This window comes from Pleuronectes platessa, chromosome 7, assembly GCF_947347685.1.
Source record: "Pleuronectes platessa chromosome 7, fPlePla1.1, whole genome shotgun sequence".
Taxonomy (NCBI): domain Eukaryota; kingdom Metazoa; phylum Chordata; class Actinopteri; order Pleuronectiformes; family Pleuronectidae; genus Pleuronectes; species Pleuronectes platessa.
In genome coordinates, this window is record NC_070632.1 from 16,723,318 (window position 1) to 16,750,092 (window position 26,775).

A 26,775-nucleotide genomic window follows, 5' to 3' on the forward strand; every position below is an offset into this window, starting at 1 on the left:
GGATCCCACTGTCTGTATAAAGACAGTGGGTAAAAACTTTTCCAGCATTTTTTTTTTCGTTTGAAGGAAATTGAGTTTTATCTCTGTGAAACTTGTTAGCTTTTTATATAGCATGGCAAAAAACCGTGCCACGCTCACCTTGCTCCTGGGCCTTCTCAGCTTGGTATCTATCCAGTGCAACCACTCTCTAGCCCTGGGACGGTTTCAGCCTACATTTAGACTTTGCCTGCGATCTTCTTCCGCTGCATCTGGCTGAGGAGCTGACTCTGGCTGCTGGAGTTGAGGCGCTTTATCTCCATGCCCAGTCCAACTGCTGTCTGAGTCCCTCCCTCCTGCAGGCGCTGGCAGAAGATAAGAAGAAGAAGGACCAACAGCAGCTCTGTGCTGAAAAGGAAAGGCAATGTGTGAAGACACCAGCTAAAATATCCCTGAATCCTTTCCTCCAACAACCTTCAAAAGATCTGGTTTTGGGATATTTCATAGCAATAGACATTTTCCTCTCACTTTTGGAAGTTAGTAGATTTGTATTGTTATCCAAGATCTTTGTGAAGAATGCTCAACAGGAGAAACATCCAGAAAAGTTATGTATCTATAATGTGCAATTTATCGGATATGTTTATATTATTTCAAAAATGCTATATAGTTATCTGTTTAGGTATGTACTGAGATATTAAAATCAACAATCAGGTTAGAAAATATGATTCAATGTTCTATCTTAAACCCCGCCCAACCAACTGCAATGTTACTTGTAAATTAAGGAACAAGTGTAATAATATGATATAATATAAAGTGAATAACAAATATAACAGGACCTTCTGAATAATTTGCAATTGAATAATTGCCCCTTTCAAAGACTTCCAATGTAAAAGTGAAAGTACTCATTATAAAGAATGTTCCATTATGGAGCACTTCAAATTTCAAAACAGTATTTTTAGTTTTTTGCTGACTTTCTCATCTTCTAGGCAAAAGATAATATTTTTTGCATATAAATTATTTTCTTCTGCAGAAATTTAAAGAAATTATATTTCAGGGACTTTTCTGTTTTGTTTTGAGAAATGTACAACTAGTTACTGTCCATGGCAGCTTCTTACAAATCCTGTGGACAATGCATTTCAAATAGGAGTATAATATTTTCCTCCAACTTGTCAACCGATTAGTTTAATGGCTTATATTAACAGATCCATAATATATTGAATAATTTATTAACTATAAATTATAATCTACAATAAATCCTTAATAAGCTGTGTTTTATTGGAATAAGTGGTTCCTAAAAAACTCTATTAATTAAGTGATGAGTGGAGACACGAGGATTCTCAGTGTGTCGTGTCTCTGTATCTGTGGTGCAGTGAAGCATGTCATGAAATGATCGGTGTGAGTCGTGACCCTGCAGCTCTGTCAGCTCACTGCTGTCGCTTTAAGACCCATTTCCCCCCATTGTCAAAGAGTCGTGAGCAGGAAGAGGGAAACGAGAGAGAGAGAGCGAGAGAGAGAGAGAGAGAGGGGGGCCGATGTTATTTAAACACGCTGCTGCTGCTGCACAATAACCGAGGCTGCATGTGGAGGAGCGTGTCTGCTGCACGCACACTGGAAAACTCACATGCACACACGCACGCAGATCCACGCCAACGCTGACCTTCGGATGAATAAAAAGCGCGTACGGTGCGCAGGACGTTTGAGGGACGTGAAGTGTCCCCACGGGTTAGTGCCTCAGGAAATGATGACAGTGTCCTCCATCATCGCTTAGCTGCTCACAGAGGTCTCGCTCTTTTGTGTGCGAGTGTGTGTTGCGGCCGTTTCACCTGGACGTGATATAGAGTGTTAATCTGACAGTGAAGGCTCAGAGAGTGAGGGGGTCCTGGTGGGGTCCTGGTGGAGGCAGGTGGAGGCAGGTGGAGGCAGGTGCACCGCCCCCTTGGCTTCAGGTTGCCCGCTGGCGCTTTGACAGGGAGCCGCTGAGCTGTGGACCCTGAGGACTCATCTGGATCAGACTGGACTCCAGATATCAGCTATGTCGTCCGCAATAGAGAGGAAGACAATGGAGGCCAACGAGTAAGTAAACCTGAAGTACACATTTCAATAATTTTGTATTTCAAGGATCCATCACGGTTGATGTGATCTCACTGCAGGAGGTTGGTATAGCATGAGGTCAGGAGTCACCTGCTGTCAGGCAAGTAAAGAGATTCTGCTTCTTGTCCAACAGAACGTTGTAAAAGTGTGATAGATTAAAAAAAAAGTACAATCAGCTCCTGGCAAGAAAAAGCTCTGTGTTGCCCAGATTAAAGGAAATAACCTCTAGGTTAGTTGCTCAAGTCCAAATACTTTACAGTTTATTTTATCTATAACTTTGAAGGTTTCTCATATAAAACACACGAGTCACATGTCTTTGTTAAAGTATAGGCTTAATGCTTTGTGTCTTCTTTGGGCTATTTAACAGTATCCAATGGCTCCCTCAGGTGGACAGCAAGTGTTTCAGTCTGATGGACAGATCATAAGTTAAATACTAAAATAAAACATAAAAAATTGTCAAATAGCATAAATTTGGGCTACAAGAAACAGCAACATTAAAAACGTAAAGACTTTTAAGAACGCATCGTGGTTGATGCTATAGCCTCTTTATCTCACTGCAGAGGGTTTGTAAAGCACACAGAGGTCAGGGGTCACCTGCTGTCAGGCAAGAAAATATATTCAGCATCATGTTGTGAAAGGGTTTAAGTTTTAGTGTCAAGTTATATTTGTCGTATGTAAGTTAACACAGGGTCAAGAGTACAGTGAAAGGTGTTGGACAAGAACAAACCGATCTGTCTACAAAAAAGTAAAAAGTGTGATAAATAATAGGGTTCCTGGCAAGAAAAGCTCATTGTTCAAATAACTTTACAGTGTATTTTGTTTATAACTTTATAGGTTTTACATTAAAAAGTATATAGATCAGCTTTCGTTGTAAAAGGAAATAAATGTTTTGTGGCGTCTCCACTCTGGGCTATATGGCTCCCTCAGGTGGACAGCAAGTTCAAGCAACTCAAGATGGACAGATCATATATACGCTATTTAAATAGATAAACGAATACAAATATGGTACTTTATTTACATAACACATTTCAATTTAAAATATACAGCAATACTGTGTGCTTCACAAAATAGGATACGCACAAATAGACAGATGGGCTACAAGAAACAGCAACATTAAAAACAAACTGACCAGATGGAAAATATGAAAACAGCAGAGCAGGATCATTTAGGAAACAATCTCCAATATAAAATGATTACATGTTATAGATATTAGACAGGATCACTTTGTATGGTTAAGTTGTAAGTTGTAAGTTTATAGAAATAAACCACCTTCACGTTTCCAAAGCTTCTTCAAGTTCACAATTCTCTAAAACCATACGAGAGGGTCTCATGACATTCAGCTGATTTCTTCTAGACTGTGGATGTGGATTTTTCCATCATGAGACACGCAGAAAGTTCTTTAAGCCAGTGACCAGCAGATGAAGAATACAAAGTTATTTGTTTTATCAAGGAACCAACAAGTCAGAAAGATAACTGGTAACGATAGTAACAGATTCATTGTTTTAGTGGTTTTGTGTTGTGTTGGTTGGAAAGAAACAAACACCATGATGATGTCATCCTGTGCTTTAGGAAACTAGAATGTTTTTTTCATTACATCTTATGGACGAAACGTTTCACTGAGTGATTGTAAAAAACTGTTACTTGCTGCCGCACCAGGATAATTGATTTTCTGATCTCTGCAGGGAGCCGGTGGACGAGGTCCTCCAGATGCCCCCCTCTCTGCTGTCATGTGGTGGCTGTCAGCAGAGCATCGGTGACCGGTTCTTCCTGAAGGCCATAGAGCAGTACTGGCACGAGGACTGTCTGAGCTGCGACCTGTGTGGCTGCCGGCTGGGCGAGGTGGGCCGACGACTCTACTACAAGCTCGGCAGGAAGTTATGTCGGAGAGACTACCTCAGGTCGGTCTGGTGGTGTTGTAACATCATGATTTAATCAAGCAATTTGTGGATTTGTTCGCATCACAAGACACGAGGGATGCACAATTAAGAACACGTCAGAGGTCGTCATTGTTGCACGGGGTGACCCTTATTATGGTGAACACAGGAACTGTTGTTTACAAGGACTGTCCTGATGCTATAGAAGCATAGTAGAACATCAGATGTATATTAATACGCAGCTGAAGATAGTTCCCAAAGTAGGATGGATCTAAGTAAATCATATACCTCCACCAAGGCCCAAAAGTTCCCTTTAATTCAATGAAGATGCACGCAATTTCACACACTCATAGATATCAGTTCCCTAAATCGTGAATTATTCCCTGAAAAATCTGTGATAATGTTGAAAAACCTCTTATCTCACAATGTTTAATGTGTGAAAAAAGTTTTCTTGGATCAATACCAACATTTAATTGCTTATTTCCTGATCCATAACGAATCCATCCACTAAGTTTCGTGTTAGTCCATCAAGTTGAACAGGGTAGAAAGTTGGAAAGTGTTGACGGATGGGATTTGTAGACCTAAAAACAACCAAATGTAATTTATAAATAATTACTGAAAGGAGTCATATTCTCACACATGTGTGGAGCACATTTTTGAATGTGCTCCACTTTATTAAATATTTAATTGTTGATTAACTGGTGATTTTTAAAACTTAAAGAGAGAAATAGTTTGACCCTTTATCTCGAGGTTTTTCCTTCTTACTGGATATTTTTATTTTGTAATAAGTAGGAAAGTGCAGAGGCAGATGGGTTGATGAAATTCACTAGAATGAGTTGTGCTAAGATTTGATATGTTTGAGTCAGGAGCACCCTGAATCAGGGGCCCAAACCACTTTTAAACCTTGTTAGATAGATAGATAGATTACTTTATTCATCCCCGAGGGGAAATTAAGTCGTCATAGCAGCCGGTACATTTGAATACAATAAAATACAATACAATACAATAAAATATAAAATATAAAATATAAAATATTGCGGTAGAAAGAATAAAAACAGAAACACAAGATAAAATAGGTAGATAAGGTGCAGTGGCAGATGATGGTAATAGTACTGATGATATGATGGTAATGTTATTGTTAGACAGTATATAAAAAATAGTACAGTATATATAGTATATAATATATATTTATATATGATAGTAATTATACCAATATAATAGCAGTATATAGTAATAATAGCAGCAACAGTATATATAATAATAATAATAGTAAAATATAATAATAATAACATGTACACATGTATAAATAAAATATGTGTATAAAGACTTATATATACAAAGAATATACAAAGAGTATGATATAATATATGATATATAGTACGGGTATAAATATTTTTTGGCGATACAATAGATAATATAATATACTGTGAGTGTAAGAATATGTAGACAGAGTGTGCAAAAGACAATTTTATTGTATAAAATGATGAATTGAGACAGGTATAGTTTAGTGCAGTTCTGTGATGGTGGCTCTGACAGAGGTAGATGAGTTGACCAGTCTTATTGCGGTTGGGAGGAACGATTTCCTGTATCGTTCCTTAGAGCAGCGGGGTTGAATGAGTCTGTGGCTGAAGCTGCTCCTTAGCTTGTCCAGTGTTTTGTGGAGGGGGTGAGAGGGATTGTCCATGATTGCACATGTTACATGTTATTTAAGGTGATGGGTGATGTTTTTCGTCTCCCTCTCAGTGACACTGTGACACCCTCTCTTTCACTCAGGCTCTTCGGTCAGGACGGTCTCTGTGCCTCCTGTGAGAAGCGGATCCGAGCGTTTGAGATGACGATGCGCGTGCGGGACAAGGTTTACCACCTGGAGTGCTTCAAGTGTGCCGCCTGCCAGAAACACTTCTGTGTGGGCGACCGCTACCTGCTCATCAACTCTGACATTGTGTGCGAGCAGGACATCTTTGAGTGGACCAAACTCAACAACAACATGGTTTAGGAGAAGCTCTTGAGTCTCTCTCTCCACTTTGCCTTGTCCAACTGGCTTTAAAGGCAATGAACCATTTATGGATGAACTTGTTGTAGCCTGTACACTGTACAGGCTTCGTCCTGACTCTGATGTTCCTGTTGACTCATTTAAATCAGAAATGAGAGGTGACATCTCTGCACTGCTCCCTGCTGGAGACTAATGAAGACTGCACCAGCAATAACAGTATTTCTTGTAAAACTTCACCCTTAAACATGCAATAATATTTTTATCGTGTTATCGACACTGGACTTTTGGGAATTTAGCAATAAAGTAAGAAATTTGGAAATGTTTAATTTGACAGTTATTTGATAGTTATTTCTATAGATTAATTTGATACTGATTAAATACATATTATGAACTTTGTTAAAAGAGCTGCTCAAATGAAACACAAATTATTAATTCATTGTTTTACTTATTTCTCCTTATATGTTGAACAGTTTGCATTGTTAGCTAACCTGCTCCACAATCTATTTTCTGTCTTATTAGAATTAAACTACACAGTTCATTCCAAAACCTGCCAAGTAAACCACTAAGACCTGTAAAATAAAGCGTCCACCAGATTTTCAGTAATTATTAATGGTGTAAAATATCAATTTTTGAGGTTCCTGATCAGAACGATTGTATGGTATTGCAAGTTGAACTGGTGTCGCCCTCTAGTGTCGACACCTGTTGGTGGAGGAAACCCATGCAATACTAATTTTATTGACTTCCTCACGTGTTTCCTTTGTCTCCTCTGTAACATCAACAACTCATTGAGTTTGCACACAGGGATTTTTAGATGTTAACTTGTGGATTAATAAATAAACGAGGTGTTTATCCACTTGAGCTAATGAGCTGTTGCATTGTATAAAAAACAGTTAATTATTTCATCTCACTGCTCCCATGTTTCCTTTTGTTCTTCTACTCCCACGTGTTTACAGACATCTTTAAACTGTATCGTGATTTCATATGATTACATATTTTTGTGGGCAAAGAAAACAAATTGTGAAAAAAATATATAAAAAAAATGTAATATAAAAAAAAAACAAATTTAAATTAAATTAAATTAAATTAAATTAATCCTTGGTGGTGATAGGACAATGCAGAGTGGAGTTATGACGACATCGTCTCCTTTGTCGAAGGATGAACCTTTGCCGTACCTCAACTGTTTACACGGTTTGAGGAAAAATGTCCCAATTCTGAGAGAGAGAGAGAAAGTGGAGTTGTTTGTTTACGGCTCAGCAACAAAGGATTCATGGTCCATGTATGTCCTCGATACAGAACACTGTGTTTTATTGCCGTGTAATCAAACTTTGACGCCACGCCACGGTAACACCGTGTGACGAGAAAACCATCTTTGAGTTAGTTTATATCTCCGTCTTGTTATGATGACAATCATCTCAATTTGAAGTTGATCTAATGTAAGCCCTGGTACAAGTACCTCAAGGTAAAAATGTGGAATATGGCCAAAATGGCCACTTAATGCAAAATAGCAGGCTTCCTGTTGCGTTTTTCAAATTGCACCAGACTTTTTTGTTTCCCTGGTCAATCGATACCTGTGTATCGATTTTTTTGAAGATCGGTCAATGTGAACATGTTACAGGGTCTCGGGGGGGGGGGCACCGTTGAGCCATATTGCCACGCCCATTGCAAATTCCTCCAAAATACGTACATTCTCACCACTTTCTAATTTTCTGCAAATCTTGGTAAGAATTTGAGAATGTTAAAGCCCTCAAAAAGCCAATTCATTTGCCTGAATACTAATAATAACATGGGGTATTATGAAAAACATTTTGCATTTAGTGGCCATTTTGGCCATATTCCAAATTTTTACTTTGAGGTACTTGTACCAGGGCTTACATCAGATCAACTTTAAATTGAGATGAAAAAAAACAATTAAACATTAAATTACAATTTCTAGGACTGCAAAGCAGCACTGAACGGGCCCGAGCACATGCATATTGAGGTGCTGCATGCGGTTTGCGCATGCCACTCATGCTTCACTAAACGCTTCACTTCTTGCATCCGTCACGTGATGTCGATCCTTGCCTGATAATGGCTCATTAGATTAAATATGTTTCTTTTGAATCACTGCCCTATGATCTGTTGTTTTATATAGATCTGTGATCCACTGAGTCCAGTATCACACAGATTGACCGACGGAACAAAGCCATCCCAGCACAAGCACACGGATATAAAAATAATTATGTTAAATTTTATAGATTGGGGACATCACAGCTGTCTCTGAATTCAACAATCCTGCTGTTTGACATTAACCATCATTCATTCCAATGAGGGCTCCTCCGTCATCGCTGCTTCACTGTCCGTGTGTGTGAGTGTAATGCTGCGTTCCAGACGACTCGTATGTCAGATATTCTGACCTGAAATTGCCCAGTTCCAACTTCAGGTCAAACTTAACAAATATATCTGACTGTGAGAAGCTGATTAATTTGTCTCGTGATGAGACAATTCAACCGTAGCCAGTGAAGCCTCCATTCGTACAGAAACAAAGAGGAAGAGGGCGACGACGCCCTTATCTTTTTATTAGACTTTTTATCTTGGAAACACATTCAATACATAAAGGAGAACACACACTGTCATTGAATCTCACGAACCAAGAAACCATTGTCTTAAAACAAACATATATAATCATATGAACTAGTTAAGAACACACATTCATACTGTGCAAGGAACCCATTTCAACCTTAAAATGACATAAAGGACATAATGAAAAATAGGTAAATTATGTAGAAATCAGTAGAAACAAGATATATAAAGACTAAAATCTTTCTTGTTATTCAATGAGTTATATTTTCTAGGGACATAAAAACTGTTAATAGTCTACTTATAACAGTGAACAATGAATATGTATAATATGAATATCTGCTGATAAATCCTAATAAATATTTTGTTGCAAAGGTCGCAACTGAATCACGAGACATGAATCCTAACATGTCTCGTACAAAATGACTGAATCTTAAATCTTTTACCACACTCAGATCAACTAAAATGTTTCTCTCCTGTATGAACCCTCATATGTGTATTTAGTTTGCTCGTCAGGATAAATCTTTTATCACACTCAGAGCAACTAAACGGTTTCTCTCCTGTATGAATCATCATATGTGTATTTAGACCGCCCCTTAGGGTAAATCTTTTACCACACTCAGGGCAACTAAATGGTTTCTCTCCTGTATGAATCATCATATGTATATTTAGATTGCCCCTTTGGTTCAATATTTTTACCACACTCAGAGCAACTAAACGGTTTCTCTCCTGTATGAAGCCTCATATGTGTATTTAGACTGCCCCTTTGGTTAAATTTTTGACCACACTCAGAGCAACTAAACGGTTTCTCTCCTGTATGAAGCCTCATATGTGTATTTAGACTGCCCCTTTGGTTAAATCTTTGACCACACTCAGAGCAACTAAACGGTTTCTCTTCTGTCTTACATCCCGTATCGCTTAGAGGCTGTTTGTTATTTATTGTATTTAAACCAGTCTGAGTTTCCCATGTCTCCTTACAATCATCCTCACTGATTTCAGTCTCAGAAGAGTCTTTAGTCTCAGAAGAGTCTTCGGTCTTGTCCTCAGGACCTGGTTGTAAACGTCCATCAGGTCCTGAGTTCCTGGCTGGTTCTGGTCCTCCACAGTCCGCTCTGTTCTCCTTCGTCTCACTTGGATAAAGCTTTGACGATTTAAGTTTCTCTTCATCTTCTTCACTCTTCACAGCGACAGGAGTCAATGTGAACTTGTTATGAGCCTCCTCCGGTCCTTGAAGCTGCTGTCCATCCTGAGTGGTCCACGGTTCCTCCTGTTCCTCTTTAATGTGGGGGGGCTCTGGGTCCTCCTGGTCCACAATAGGGCTCCACTGCTGCTGCTCAGGGGGAACCTCTTCTTTATTCACCATCAGTTGCTGGACGTCTGCAGGACACACTGAAACACAAATACACACGTTTATCATTTCAGAGTTTCCTGAAGTGTTTTGAAAAACTTGTGTTGTGTCGTGTAATGTCGAGTGTTGTGATTTTTTAACGATCACATTCAGGAAGCAGAGAAGTTGAGGTCGTTTACAGTTGGTGTTACGACGCAGCTCGTAAAGGAAGCAGCATAAAACAAAGGGTTTCAGGTCAATTTTTTTTTCATTTTGAGGCCAAATAAACCTATTAGGTCACTAACAGATGAGATCAGGGCGAGGGGAAGTTAGTTAGTTGGTTAAGAGGTTTTCAGACAAGACCTGTGGGTAAAACTCAGAGAAATGTGTCCAGACTTCCTGTTTCACACATTAGCAACATAGCAGCAGGTTGTCTGCACAGACTCATTCACAACAGCATCAAATCCTCCTCATTATTCAGGTGAGAGGTGGAGGAGCCGGGTGCAGCAGACAGAGACCGGAAGTGGCGTTTTAACTCTGCTGCTCAAGCTGATGCTAGCTAACGTTAGTCTGTGAGCGGTTCCTCTAGGGACTGACCTGCTCTGTGCAGCCTCCTCTGGCGGCGGATCTCCCGCTCGGACTGCTCCACTCGGTCCTCGGTCCCAGCCAGCAGCGACCCCTGTTAGACTTGAGGACAAAGAGGAAACGATAGTACTATTACTGCACAATAGAAATACTCTGTTACAAGTACTTGTTAAACAAGTTCTAAAGTATAAGCTATGAAATAACAAAATGGCGGGCTTCCTGTTGCTTTTATCCAATTTCACCTCAGACGTTTTTGTTTGTCTGGTCATGATACACCTTTTGTATAATTTTTTTTGAAAATCGGTCAATGTGGTCGCCGTTGAGCCATTTTGCCACGCCCATGGAAAACTACTCCAGAAAGCGCAAATTCTCATCACTTTCTAATTTTCTGCAAATTTTGGTAAGAATTTGAACCGATTAAAGCCCTGAAACTGCCAATTCATTTGCCCGAAAAAAATAAAATCCTTACAATTTCAATAAGGCCTCCAACTGTCTCCTACTGTACGGTGCTCGGGCCCTAATAATCCTTACAATTTCAATAGGGCTTGACTGTCTGTCAGTGCCTGTCAGTGCTCGGGCCCTAATTACTATTTAGAAAAAATAAAAAACTCTGATAATATTTTGAGTCGTCAGAAGGATATTTACATAAAAGGCAAGATTTTAGAAAAATAATTTGTATTTACCTGTTTTTATTAGTTTTTCAAAGTATATTCACTAGATCAAAAAAGAAAGTGCCAAGGACCCCACCTAAGAGTAAAAATAGGTAATTGAATTAAGAACTAGATTGGCCATTAGTCTGCATTTATATTGCAACTTTTCTTGTCTTGATGATCACTCAAAGCACATTACCACCCATTCACACACAAATTCACACAGTGCATCTATGTGCAGTTATTTCTCTATAATACATCACTCATACACTGTCAGCACAGCCATCAGGGGCAATTTGGGGTTCAGTATCCTGCCCGATGGGGGACTGGGATCGAATAGCCAACCTTCTAGTAATTAGACTACGCGCTCAACCTCTTGAATCTCATATCCATGAACTACTCTCTGGGAAATCCACAAAGATGTTGAAACATGCTCTGTCTCTCAATGTTAGAGAAAGTGAAATTAATTCCTGGATCAGCCCCCTGATCTAGGGTCCGCACCATTAATAAAAAAAACAACGGGGTCAAATATCAATTTAAATGTTCAAACCAAATACAATTAAAGCAAAAACCACCTTATTCTGAATTTCACACATGGCTTCAGCTAATACATCAATCCTCCTGACTAATAGATGTGCTCACTGTCAACTCTTATCCAATTTAAGGGAACTTGTCATAAGAAATTTGGTAAATATCTTTTAATTCTTAAGGTTTTTAGTTATGGGAGACCCACAAGAGGTCACTTAAGCACGTAGTGAATTACAGCTCAGTCAGGTATGAAGTGTTCTATAAGGTAATAAACAGATGGAGAGGTGGCTGGATAAGATACTGATCTGATACTGATCATGTGGGTTATGGGACGGTTCTTTCTCTCATGATAAACCCAGTCTGAACTGGCCACGAGCAGTGGGTGCTCCTCCAGTGCCGTCCAGGTTATCTTTACAGACATAACGTCAACTGTTGAATCCACAAACTACTCTTGTGTGAGACAAATTTGTGGTGAGACAAACTGCTTTAACTCACACTGAAAGTGGATAAAAATTTGATTGATAAATTTGCAATGAAGACGAAGGAGAAAGTAAAACGGAGAGAAGAGGGTAAAGGGAGAAGGCAGATACAGAAGCTCCTAGATGAAGTCTTCCGCTGCCTCTGACAGTTGTGTATTCACAGACAAAAGAGGAACCAAGGAACAGACAGAGTCACAAACCCACCAAGGCTCTGGCTGAAAGAGATACTCATGGGGTTAACTAAAACGTTTTCCCACAACAGAGATGGGAATATCCAGTATAGGCGCACAGAGGCATGCTGGTCCTTTGCTCGTTTGGAGGTCTGCAGATTGAAGAAGCATCAGTGCGGCATTGAGCAATGCTTGTGGAATGGGCTGCGTAGAGATAATAAAAAATCTACTTCGTGGTGGTCTCGACAACAAATCAGCTCCACATTGAACACCAGGCTTAATATGTGCCGGATGAATAAGTAGTTAATGACGATAACAAATGAGTGGTGACACAGGAAAGTCAACTTTGTGTTCTGTGAGTCTCACTCACCCCAAAGTTATAAAAGTTGTATCAATTATGGCAAAATCTAATATTTCTTCTTTCAATATAGTCTTTTCTTTTCTTCTGGGTGGAAACATAATATGTAACCCATCTCTTCACAATACAGTTATGCTTAGAAAGCAGTGTCTCTACTCCAGACGAGCGGATAATGTGATGTTATATAGTCTATAGATGATATTTTCATTTGCCAAAAAGTAATTTACAGGAAAGCAACATGTTGGTCTATATATTGACCTTGTATGTTCAAGGTCATTTAACTTATAAATCCCTGTTGTAAAAATGGAGCCATTATCTACACCACTTATCCTTCAAAGAACAAGGATGAGCCAATCCCAATTGATATTGGGTGAGAGGTGGGGTACAACCTGAACAGGTCACCAGCGTATTGACAAACAGAGACAACTATTCACATTCCATGGAAGCAGAAGAAAACCACAGAGAAATCCCATGCGAACATGGGGAGTACATGCAAACTCAAAACAGAAAGAGCCTGACCGAACCAGTGCTTGTCCTGGGAACCCAGTGCTAACCACTGCACCACAGTGTTGCCATAACTACAATCGTAAATATCCAAATAAATTCCTAGTTTCGTCTTTTTTCCAGTGTTAGCAACATAGCTGAAGGAAAATGGTCTGTATTTAGCTATTTTCTAGTCTTGAAAACGACTCAAAGCACAACAGTACAATATTGCTGTTCCATTCACACATACACACATTGATACAGAACATCTATGTCGACCACTTTCTCTATCACACATCACTCATTTACAACTGTCTTGTCTTGTCTTGCCCAAGGACAAGTCAGTACAAAGAACGGGGGAGCTAGGGATTGAACCAGCGACCAGTTAGTGAGGACCAGCTCTGCCTCCTGAGTCACAGCCATACATGTCAATGTTGGTCTGTCTGTTGTTCAGTGGGTCCAGACTGAAATATCTCAGTAGCTATTGGATTGAAATGTAATTTTTCACAGACTCCACAGGATGAATGATTCATGTTGGTTTGTATTGTCTTGGGGAACTCTTCATCCAGCATCATCATCAGGTCAAAGTCATCTGTCCAATTTGGTTTATGACCAAATATCTGCAAATTTTAGTGAGGCAGCTTTGAACTTGTATGCTCCAAGCCACTGGAACACAAACTGGAACTGAACACAAGCTTAAATCTTTCTCCGAGCTTTTGATGAAGTATGGTTTATAGGATATGGTATATTTTATTGCATCAATGTTTTAAATGTTTTTCAATTTTACCTGCCTGCAAATATTAATGTTTTTATTCCCTTTTATAATTTTTTTTCTTTTAGTTGTTGTATTTATATTGTATATATTGTTACTTTTAAAATCTATCTTTTAATGGTATTTGAGTGTCAGCCTTTTGTTGTTTTATCTAATTCTTTTCACATAAGTCAATTGTGACACACTTTGAACTGCAGTAACCTGCATGATTGATCAGCCTGATCTGTACTTGCTATTTACGGTTGACTAGTAAATATTAGTATGATAATTTGCTGAATTAATATGTGTTAGCAATGAACTCACTTCTCCACTGTGCCTGAGTGAGGCCTCACGTAACCACGTGCACGGCTGCAGACTTGTTTAAAGTTGTGGTCTCTGAGAACGCAAACAGAAGTAATGAATCATTTTCTGAAACATGCCATAAGTCCAACAACATGTTTCATCAAAATCACATGGATTGTGTTTCGTTATTCTCATCATCGAGCATCAAGCTGACAACACAATGTTGCGTGTGATTTTTTTAGCCATCAAAGAAGATGCTGGCTGAGTTGTACCTCAGCAGAACTTAAGTTTAAATGAAGATGTTTCTATTTCTTTATCTGTTTGCTCCCTCTCTATGCAGAGTCCACTGAGTCTAATGAGACCGGAGCTGAGAGGATGCCAGGTCTCATGTCACGACATTCCCTCTAAACACACTGGCCTATAGAGACACTCGGCATCGGCCAAGCGGCCTGTGTTCCATCGGCCCGCTCTCCTCTGATGCCTCGCACGCTGAGCTTTCCCAGAGCTCTGCCCTGACTAAAACAGCAGCCTCAGAAGGACTCAATAAAGCCCTGTGCCTCTTGTGTCATCCCTACCAGCTGTACACAAGGCCAGGAGTGTAGTGACGTGTGTTTGTGTGCCGAGCGAGGCCTGTTTCATCTCCAGTGCCCATGTCAGAGCCGTCCCGAACGGGTAAAAACATCCAGCTGTGTGCATGGAAACCAAGGAGACTTTCTGAGGATGAAACCGCAAGAGGCTGCAGCTTGTTTTTATCAAACAGCTCACCCCACTGAAACAACCAGCACACTGGAGCCCCACTCTGATGCAGCGCGCTGTGTGGCCAGCAGGTGGCGATTATGGTCCAGTTATTTGCATTTTGGGGCATAAGAAAAAAGGCTGTGTGTGTATTTGTGTGTGTATGTGTTTGTATGGAAACCTTTTAAGGACGTTTTCCAGCATAAAATAAGGATAGCTGCACAAACCTGTGTTTGTGTGTGTGTGGTCCAGGTATTACTTATATAGTGGGGACCAAATGTGTCACATTATGGGGACTTGACTTGACAAAAAGTAAGTTTCCAGAAGGTAAATCGTAACATTTCAGCTAAAGACGTGTTTTATGATACGTTTTTAAGTTAGGTAGGTGTTAGGTTAAGTTTAGGTTTATACAAATAGTAAGTATGGTTAAGGTGAGAGTGAAAATATTTGTAAGTCAATGTAATGTTCTCTGAAGTCATGGAGACAGGAGTGTGTGAATGTGTTTGTGTGAATGTGTGTGTGTGTGTGTGTGTGTGTATGTGTGTGTGTGTGTGTGTGTGTGTGTGTGAAATAACTGACAGGTAGATTAAGGAGAAGCTGGATTTTGTACAGACGTCGGTTCAAGAAAAGATTAATTGGAACTGAATTGAACGTGACGAGCCGTACTCAAACCGGCACAGACATGACAGTGAGAGTTCAGCGACACCTACAAAGGAAGATGTGGTCGCACAATTATTTGCAGCACCACTGCGATTAATCATCAGTGCGGCCTGTCAACGTCAGGCCCATTTGACAAAACGAGTCAAGTACTATTGATCATGGCCGCCTTGGGTTTCACTTGCACTCAGACTTTATCAGATGGAGCTAATTGGGAACATATTTAGTCTGTGGTCCTGAGAGATGTGTCTGTCAGGAGTCACATTCCTGCTTCGATTCTCTGATAGCCCGTAGCGCCTGCAGTCTGGACGGAGGACAGGCTGTCGGAGCGGGGTTTGGGTGGTGGGGGTTTTGGGTATAGGGTGGCACATTCAGCGGTGGATAGGTGAGTAATAAGCGTGCATCCTGTAACTCTTGCCGAACATGTCCCACATGGCTGGGTTAAATATGTGCTGAGGATATATTAGGTAGAAGATCTCTGGGGCCCAAGAGGAAATCCACTTTTCTTCAACTTGACATTTTCTCTACCTATTTTTATCAACTTTCACAATCTGATTTTGACTTCCACTGTTGTTGTTTTTAAAACATTTTAGTTTTTCAAACGTTCCTCCCTCTTTATTATCTTCTCAGTCTTCCATGTAGATGTGATGGATTCTGTGACATTGTCAATGTTTCTGGTTCAGCTTGGATACCTGCTTTAAGGCCTTTAACAGTATTCAGATCCAAAATGTATTCAAAGAAAATATGATTATTCGCTTTGTAATAGTCAGATGATACATGTTCACTTGTGTATCTGTGCAGGGAATATGAAGTTACACTGAGCAGCCAGATTTAAAGACTGAGTTGGGTGTACAGGCTGTACACTGAACTTTAAACTATCTTAATGTTCTACTTTTGTAGATAATTCCATCACAGTTGAAAAGGTCTGTCTGTTACACACTGTTTCCAAACACTTTTTCTAACTACTGAAATAAAACAAAGTTGTGATCATCTCTTCTGTGATACATCAACTTCTGGGAATATTTGGCACACATTTGCATTACACATTTTTCTTTTTCCCACTCATCTTTTCCAACCCTGAGTACTCTGCATAACGTCAATTTAAAGGTTAGTATACAGGAAACTCTTTGTATCTGAAAATGTACATGATGAGCTGTACTGTAAACTACCGTATGTTTCTTACATATGTTTCTTTGGTCATCAGTAACCCCCCCCCCCCGCCACCCCAAATGATCCCCATATGTTGAACAGTGTTGCTGGCTTCTGATGAACCAACTGCATATTGCATCAGAGGCTCTCTCTCTCTCTCTCTCTCTCTCTGTCTCTCTTTCTCTCTCTCGCTCCTACGACCTGCCACAAACACGGGGAGAACGTTCTGCCCTCATGGGATGGGTGGGGTGTTAGGTGTACCAAGCTTCCTCTGAGACTGACGAAGGAGAGCAGCAATATTGTGGAATAATAAACCCAGAGACCACAGGGTACTGGGTTAGAAACTACAGTCGTGGGATTAATGTGCTTTAGAACTTAAAACTACCTGTTATGATTTCATGGCTTAGTAGTTGAGAAAATGAACCAGCATGTCACATGGAAATATCCTGAGGGCTCAGTGTGACGAAGACTCTTAAAACATTTTAGGATATACACAATGGGAACTATAGACCCAAAAGTTTTAAATATAAACTTTGATATAAGTGCATTCCTGTGATTTTGTCCTAGTTCTCTCTTGATATTTTTATATCTCTCTATACAATCCGCCTGAATGTTGATCTATGGTGTCACTGACTCCCAATTTAACATATACTGAGAAGGAGAGTTTATATTTAGTATTTTTGCTTTTGTATGTGGCTGTAGGTATTTAAGATGGCCCCTCTCTCTGTTTCTCTATCAGAAGTTTGAGGGAAGAGCGTGTTCTCAAAACGTCAGTAACAAATCAATCCTTCAACGGGGGCTTTAATGTGAGGGTTCTCTCTAGTTCAAACAAGTATATATGTTGGATTTTTGCTCTCTTCATTGGCTTAAACTTTAGAATTGATTTAGAGATTCTATTGCTGACTTATAAGGCCTATTCTTGACCTCCCCCTAAGTTCATTTTGGATCTTCTGACACCATATGTGGCCGGCGAAGGCTCTGCTCACCATTCCACAGCTGAAGACCAGAGGTGAGCAGGCCTTTTCTGTCAGGGCTCCCGCTCTGTGGAACATTCTCCCTGAGGAGATCCATCTGGCAATCTCCCTCTCCTCTTTTATATCTCTACTACAGACACGTTTGGATGGGTGTTCTTTCTCCTAGTTCTGATCTTACTGTAGAAGTTAATAATTTTATAATGCTTTATTTTATCTTTGTTGCTTGTCTGCCTTCAACTTTTCATTGCACATTGTAACTGTGTTTTGAAAGTTGCTCTATATAAATAAAGGTTATTATTATCTCTATTACTTCCAAATATTTTCTTCTGGATGTTGCCGTTGTTCCCAGTTTTGAGGATGAGTGAGTGGAAGTGGTGTTACAGGTCAAAGGTGAACTTTTGTCAAAGAGCTACACAAGCATTACCCTTTCTATCAAAGTTGAAAAATGGGTTTCATAACTATATATTGAGGATGTGAATACTTTGGATTTATTAAGAATTCAGTGATTGATTCCAGTGATTTAGCTCAACTATTTCCACTTTCATTAAAGCACAACACCATCATGTAGGACATATGTTATCTCGCCACATTATTCCAGTGACAGGAGGCGACCTCTCACCCCACACGTCACAGGGACCTCATAAGTTTAGACCTGCTCCGTTCAGATGAGCGTAAAAAGCGACCTCCTGGTATAAATCTAAACCTGACTCCCACCTCCTTCTCCTCCCACATCAGTGAAAAGCCAGACCGTTGCCCAGGAAGCAGACCGTGGCCGTGCATTTTTTCTCTTTCGAGCAATCAGCGATGGAAACTCCAATTAAGGTGGTGGAAAAAGGTGGCTACTGCTTTTAAAAGACCAGTGCAGATGTGCAGGTAAGTGACCATGCGGCAAACCCCTTGGCCGCACAGCGCAGAGCTCGCTGCAATTTCCGTCTCTAATTGGACTTCCCACACAATGCCTGCTTCCAATCATCGCAGAAAGTTGGCGCAGGCGTGCCGGAGGACCACAGCCGGACAGATTGTGGTGAAGTTCCAAACAGAACATTTATGGGGGCAGGGTTTTTAAATGACAAATTTACAGGCTTTGTAGTGATTTTACAAAAATAAAAAAGTAAAAGTCCTGAGTTCAAATGTTAGCTTAATCAGAAGAAGCAGTTTATTTGGTTGGAGATGTACATGTGACCAGTATGTATGTCTGTTGTTTTACAAAGACAATTTCTAAAACTGCTGGAGTAGCCTGTGGTGATGCCACCCACCACAAAACAGAATATTTGAGCCTCTGCGATTTTCTACACCTGCTAGCCCAAATCTGCTCTTAATGCTTAAATCCTGGAGATGCCATCCTCGGTTAAGGCTTCCTCTCTTCCCTTGGATTTCCTCTCTTTCATAGCTGCCTCACCTGGAACCAATCTGTAACACAATCAAAGTGTCCTCACATGAAAGCCCAGCTCTTCCCTTTGATAGTCCATTTCTCCCTACACTTGTTCTCTTCTCTTCCCTCCGGTAGCTCAAACTACCGTGTCTGGAAGAAATTCAGCTTAAAGCGGAGACTAAGTCACTAAACATTATGCAAATTTCCCTGAAACAATCCGCTGGTGCTCTGCCTTCTTGCTTTTGCAGACAACAGAATGGGGCCCTTTGTCTAAAAATAAGTGGTGCGTAATGAAAACTAAGAGTCGTGCTTGTTGAGAAATTGAGAACTCTGTTGAGATGGCCTTGAGAAAGTCGAGGTAATAAAAATGGAAGCAGGAGAATGAATGACTTCATCTGGACGTTCAAGTGTCATTTTAAAGTATAATTTAGTGACTTCAGAAAGCAGCTGGTGAAAAGCGAGTGAGAGACAGTTATAAATTTAAAAAAGAGGCGCGAAAAGTGCAAGAAGAAGAACGTTTTCTATTTCAAAGCTTCTGCTCATGTTTCCTAATCGTTGGATTGCGCTCATCCATCCAAAGCGCTGATTGCCCCTTCGGGATGAGCTGATGCTTACGGTTTGTACACTGCATGTTCATCAATTGTCCCTGAGTGTGTCCAGCATCGCAGGGTGATTAAACTCTAATAGCAGCCCTTTGAGGAGTCCAGGGGGATTTACTCCTGAGTCAACATGCCAGACCCCATTTCCTCCTCACTCACTGCAGCCTCTCAACACCCGGCCGGCAGCAGCTACAGCAGATCTCCACATGGAACGTGTACAGACTATCCAAACCTTGGGGGTGACCCTGCAGAAGGCCTTAGACATACACACAAGAACTGTGCCAACAACTGACCTGTTCATGCCAAACATTAAGTTATTTATGACTGTGTTACAATTTTAACATTTTAATCTAAGTAGATATAAGATCCAAACAGATGCTGCACATGATCTGACAGAAAAGTCATATCCAATCATCCTATCATGCATACTTTTCGGTGCTTGAATTTGTGCAAAAAAAAAATCCCCAAATTGTTTTTATTAAAGTGAACTGGAGTTTAAATAATTTGTCAATTACTCAATTGATCAAAAGAATTAAAAAAGCCTTTTCAATGAGAGGTGCAACGTCTCCAAGAAATACAAGCAAGTCCAGTGGCCTAGGTTCAACTTCTGAAAAGCCATGATCTGGATCACTGAGAATCTTCATAGATCTACTGAAGTTATAGACCAACAAACCAACACATTGATACAAAAAAACACAACTGCAGCTTTTTCTTGATTTTAAGAAGAGCAGACTGAATATTTAGGGGCTTTGCACAATCAGTTGGACAAAGCAAGTAACTTTGGTTATTTTTCAATTTTTTTCTGTTATAATATAATCCAAAATATGAATTGGTTAATAGAAAAGACAACCACAAACTATTGTTAAATGGAGTCCCAATGTACAACGCTTCAGTTTGATGTCTGTGGATTTCAAATCTTGTGTGTGCATTGAATGAGTCTTTAACTTTCACTTTCTTTATTTAAATCAGTTGCCATACATTCTTTCATAGGAATCCTGGAAAGAGCCATTGGCTGAAAATCGATTTCAATTCTGAAAATACATTAGAACAATTTCCTAAGAAAAATACCTCTTGGCAAATGTCCCATATATAAGAAATACCATCCTTCAAGTTATATAAAGTTTTTGCATGAATGGGATGTAGTCTCAGAAGAGCGTTTGATCGAGCTTCATCGTGGTGCTTTCCCAAGCTTTCGTCAAACAAAGCTGATAGCAGCCAGCGATTGAGATGCTTGTCAGAGCACTATCATTTCAGACATCTTGTTTTGAAACTTCCCACGAAGCACAACACAACAGCCGTTATCCAGTGGCTCGGTCGAGACGATGCATGCTGCTCCTCCATGTGACTCTAATTGAGTGATTAGATGTAATTCAATAAGCAATCGAAGGGCAATGCGCGTGAGTTTGAGGTGTAAAGCAAAAGAGCACTTGTGAGTGGGGCCTTTGTCTGTGACCCTCCCTCATCGCTGCTACCTTTCAGGCTGCATCACGCGGCCCGCTCTTCTTCTTGCCAGCTCCCCCGGTGCGGACCCCTCCGCTCTAATAGTCTGGGCCACCAATTTCAGGAACCACGCAGTTTACAGGTTTAAAGCTCGGGCTTTGCCATGTCTTGTGTTCGCCATGTGAGCCACTATCTTTAGACCGGGATCAACCACACAAAAACATCCCAATTATCATTGTCTGTGAGCAGAGTTTCCACAAATCCCTTTGCGATGATATATCAAGTTTCAGGGACGTTGGCCGTCAGCTAACTGTGGCAGGCCCACAACTCCAAATCCCTCACACCGAGCTCCTCGACGTGTCGGTTTTCAACAAGTGAAAGAAGAAAGCTTCAAATTAAAAAAAGAAAAACATCAGTGACAAAAGATTGTGAAATTATTCCGAATTGTGACACAGCTTTTCCCAGCTTGAAATATAACCCCTGCGTGTGGACCCATTACCCCCACATTCACACAGCTGTTTACTGTCAATCTGCCACGGCTCATGCAAATTTGGCAGGAAATGGTTGGCATTGTAATAAAGAGAATGAAAATGGCTCGCTCCATGGCTTCACTGTGATGCAGAGAAATAGTTCCATAAATTACTGCAAGTCTGCTAATTCTCAGAGTAAATCAAAGTCCCTGGAGGAGCTGAAGTCTGTGAAATACGGCTCATTACTAAACCAAAGGGACACCAGCTCTCAGCGGGATTTGAAAGTCTGGATATAAAATATTTAAAAGAAAATTTATTTCAAATCCAGGATTGAAGAAATGTCAGAAAGTTCTCGCCACCATTCGAGAAGCTGACTTGTGGAAGCAATCTTGGCAAATGTGTGTGTAGACAAGTGTATTATCCGACATGTGTCTTTAATGCCTGGTCAGCCCACTTGCCAACTGTCATATTGTTAAAGATAGACTACACCCTCACGGCTTGTGCCAAGAAAGGCCTGTAGATTTACAGTAATACCCTGCTGCACAAGAGTGAGAGCAGAGGCCTGGGGCAGCCGGAGGCAGCCGGAGGCAGCCGGAGGCCCTATTGTAAAGTTAAATGCTGTAAAGCTTTGTTATTATAATTGTTACAGACTCTTGGATGCAGTGATGACTACCGGAGCTGATTCAGATTATCTGAACCCACAAATCACAGTAAAGTCAGCATCACAAGAAGTGCGTCCGTGCCCACACAACAAAACTATAGATGATGTTCAGATGTAACAATGACTGACACACATTTAATATCTATACATCTCTTGTTAAATAAACGTTGTAGTCTTTTCACAACTAATAATAGTACAATATGGTGGATAACTCACCAAATGACACTCAATGCCCATTGGATCTTCTCGCCTGGTATCCAAAAGGCTTATGATGGCACTCAGTAGAGCACACACCTCTGCCAAAGCTACAATCTCCTTAAATTCAATTTGCAAGCTGCACCAACTTTTACACACTCCTAGATGTCAGTTCCCTAAAGTTGCCTGATTTCATTCATTGAGATCCATTAGCTATTCCCTGCAAATGATGAGAAACACCTTATCAGTTTAAAGAATGGGAAGTTTTTTTCCTGGATCTACCTTCTGATCCAGTCAAATTGAATGGGTTCTTCCCTGAGTTAAACCATATCCTTCCACCAAGTTTCATGGGAATCTGTTTGTTTGGTAGTGTGTAATCTTGTTTACAAACAAACACACAAACCAGCAAACCAAAAAATGGACAGGGTGAAAACTTTATGCAAGAAATAGTGAGATGTTAATAACCAAATCACTATAAACATTATTGTGGTGATAAACACATAGAGAATGTGTTTGTTGTTGGGGTTCACTTTCACCCCTCTCATGGTGCTGAGCAAAAAATAACCTTTGATGATCCCACTGTGCACTACATGAGAAAAGAAACAAAGAACCAAAGAGCAGACAGACAAAGAAAACAAGCTGGTTAACAAAGTAAAGCACAGAGCAATTAGAGAGCCAGATATTTCACCCAGGAGATGGTGGAGACTGAATACGGAGCTAAAACTAGAACGGCACTCAGTAGAGCACATACCTTAAGCCAAGGCCAAACAGTCCCCAAGCTGCGCCAATGTCACATACTTATAGATATCAGTTTCCTTAATATGTCTGATTTATTTCATAAAAATCTATTAAATATTCCATGGGAAAACTGTAAAAATGTTGAAAAACGACCTTCCAAGCAATAATAAAGAAAGTGAAAAAAGAATCCTGGAGGCACTCCCTGATCCACATCCGAACCCAGATTTAATGGCTTCTTTCCTGACCCATACAACAACTTTCCTCCACGTTTCGTGGAAACCCGTTCATTTTTCGGGGTGTATTCTTATTTAAAATCAATAAACATACAAACCAACAAACAAACAGACAGGGGTGAAAACATAACCTCCTTGGCGGAGTCGAGAAAGAGAAAACTTTGGACTTACACATACAAGTCTGAAGGTAACACATCTCCAAATGCAAGCTGTTGATGCTTCCTGTATGCACGAATGTGTAAATGGCAAATATGTGTGTTCAGCAGATTAACTTTATGCAGCGATAAACTATGTTAATTTTGGCTTCACAATTTGCTGTGCTGTCTCTGGTTTCAACTGCAGGGAGCCCCTGATTAACTCACGCCAGGCGTCTTCTCTCTTTGACAGTTTTCCCTTGTTCAAACTATGAATAGAAGAGTAAAAGGTGACATGTTGTTTAAAGTGGCAATCAGCTGCTGTGGCATTAGTGAGCTGGTGACATGGGCAAGGCTGTGACCTAACATCGTCATGTGGTTGTTCTGTGGGGGGGGGGGGGGGGGTAGGACACTGAGTCTCTGCAGCCGTTTGAAAGAGGACAAGGCAGTTGTTCAACAAGTGTCCTCCAAAATTAAGTGCAGGGAGCATGACTCTGATTAGGCGCCATGTGAATGAGCCTCTTTCTTGACTCAATAAGGACATTCCGGACAATTACAGAGGATAAGTACAGCTCTGTTTGTCCCTTGGACACGACCTCATCTGCTGGGTCAGTGGCTACCTGGGAGTCTGAGATGCACAGGAGCCATGTGATTCATCTGTATTCAGCTCTGCAGCGCCAACACTAACAAACAGCAGGTGAAGAGTCTCTCTCTCTGTTAGGTCAGATCACTAATCACAAGAGGGTTCATCGCTTACAGTAATTGCTATCTTTACTGTTACAAATGACAAGTAGTAGAAAAGTGAAAAGTGAATAGGATATAATAACTAAAGTGCCTTTTCCTCTGGTCAAGAACTCACTGACACCCAGTGGTGGACTGCGCATCGGGAGCATCGGAACATTTGGCCTGATGGTCTTTTTCTGGTAACTTCGGATAATATTATAACAAGTCGCCAGGCGTAATGGATGGTTGGAAAAGGAAAGGTGGAGCAGAGAGAGAGAGACTCAAGAAGAGAAAAGCTCTTTCCTCAGAAGCATCTAAATACACAATGACTCTCAGCATTAAGTTGAGTTAAGTCGCGTTAGAGTGATTTCAACATAGAGCGACCTTCCTGTAAATGGGACGTCACATTTGTTCAGTCTGTGAATGCATGAATGAATTAATGAGGTAACACATTAATTAATCAAATGAATAAAATACACAAAATGAATTGAACTGAATGAAGTATGATCAATAATAAGTACAATTTATGATAGGAAATTACAACTGCATGTGAAGCCATCATAGAAAATTGAGAATCCCAAAAAATGATGATTTACCATTACCGCTGTGTGAATAATAAGTTAAACTTTCTAATGAAGACACTTTCTTCTTCTTCTTCTTCTTCTTCTTCTTCTTCTTCTTCTTCTTCTTCTTCTTCTTCTTCTTCTTCTTCTTCTTCTTCTTCTTGTTTCTTGGTATCGTACAACACTGACAAGACAGTGAGATGAGAGAGCTTCTCAGTTTCCGGTGTGTTCATGACGTTGAGCACACAAAAAACATAAACCTCTACTGGCAATAGGAAATACTAAATGGTCGTTTTTAGCAGTTGTCTCAAAAATGTGCATTTACCCACTGTTTCAGTGTAAAAGAGTTAGACGAGATTCTTTCTGAATTGTCATCTATTGCTCAACACACATGTTTTTTTTCCGACAATGTAGCCTCTCATATGACTGGAGTTGGAGGCTTCACATCAACCAAGAATGTAAATGTCACGTGGTCAGAATATTTTATGTTGCAACCGCAAGTGCAGAACCGCCAGTAGAATTAAAAAGAATGGAATGGAATGTGACCGTCAAAGGAAAGTAGAGATGATAAAAGTGTTGGATAAAGTTTGCTTCTTCACAGATAGAGATATAAAACTGGGCAAAACTGGGGGAAACAACTGAATCAAAGTATCAGCCTCATAAAGCTGCTGGCTGTGTAGACTCTGAGACTTGTTCTATTGTCTTAATCAATAACAGTCTGCAATTTATTTCATGCACCGTTTCCCCATGTGTGCTTTCAGTTTTAGGGTCACTGGGCTATTTTATGGCTATTTTTCTACTTTACATGACGGAATAATATGCGTCATGTTCTGTGTCATGGTTAAAGTTGGAAATTGAAATCTTCAATTCACATTCTCTCTACTGTGACTCATTTTATGGCCGCACTTTGTCAGAGAAGCACCGCTGAGCCAAGCGGCCAAAGGGAAAAATATAGAAGTAATGATGTGGGGGAAATTGTCTCATAGCCGAGATGGAAGAAAACGTTCGGGACCCGGGCTGGCGACTCGATAATGATCGGGTCAAGATGCTCCCTACATCCTCGCACACCTCCTTCAACATACACAGGCGGGTGGGGGATGAAAAAGAGGCGGGGGTTAGTCGTCCAGTCACCCACAGTGTCTTCCTGCTCAACCTCCTTTAAAGCGAGCGCTCTATTGGATTAACGTTGGCCTGAGGGCGAGAGCGGGTAGATGTAACCTGAACAGGGGGGGACAGGAGGGTCAGCCAACTGTTTCAAGTGAAAGTGGAATTCGGGGGCATCTGTGTTTGTTTGTAATTGGATGTGTTTGGGTCTGACGCTGACATCCTGCAAGGCCCAAGGGGCAGGGTAGAGGTTAGTCATCGTGGTTTCATGCCCGGGACTTGAGTTTTGAGCATCCTTGCTTTTCTTCAGGTTTGGGCCTTAAAAAGATTGTTTTTCTGACGTGTGAACCTGCGTCTCTTTCCTCACATCCCTCCAGTGAGTAACTGGAGTCTGTTTGGTGCGATCATGTCAGTACACCACCACTGGCTGAGATAAAAGGGGCAAACAGGTTTCTGATGAGAGCTTCTCTCCTCACCTCTGTATCTGATGTCCGTGAGCTGGCCTCCAGTTTGCTGAGAAATACCAGGCTCTTCTCAGACCCTGGCAAGCAAATAGTTTGGACACCACGCTGCCTGTGTAATAGAGATACACATCAGATACATATATTAAAATCTCTAACTGTGTTTTGAACCTAACTTTTGTTGAAATATTAGCTCATTGCAAACCCTGACACCGGATCGTACAGCACTCCAGGAACGGCCTCTGAAAGCCCACCTCTGAAACTCCTGGGGTGAAAGGTCACTGCTGTGACAGTGCCTGCTCATCTGAGGGTCTCTCTTTACCCCAAAAGCAAAACACCCGAGGGCAGAGTGGTGGGCTTGTCTGGCCACCCCAACCTGACTCCCCAGAATCCTGGCAGGGAGGCAGAGAACCCTGGATCAGGGCTCCCCCCTGCACAAATAC

General features: G+C 40.7%; 1 protein-coding gene across 1 annotated transcript; it reads left to right on the forward strand.

Moving 5' to 3' along the window:
• Nucleotides 1-286: 286 nt before the first annotated feature.
• Nucleotides 287-6,792, forward strand: lmo2 (LIM domain only 2 (rhombotin-like 1)). Its single transcript, XM_053426595.1, has 3 exons — nt 287-2,049; nt 3,750-3,965; nt 5,715-6,792. The coding sequence occupies exons 1-3, from the start codon at nt 2,009-2,011 to the stop codon at nt 5,935-5,937; spliced, it is 480 nt and encodes a 159-aa protein (XP_053282570.1). The 5' UTR covers nt 287-2,008; the 3' UTR covers nt 5,938-6,792.
• Nucleotides 6,793-26,775: the final 19,983 nt, after the last annotated feature.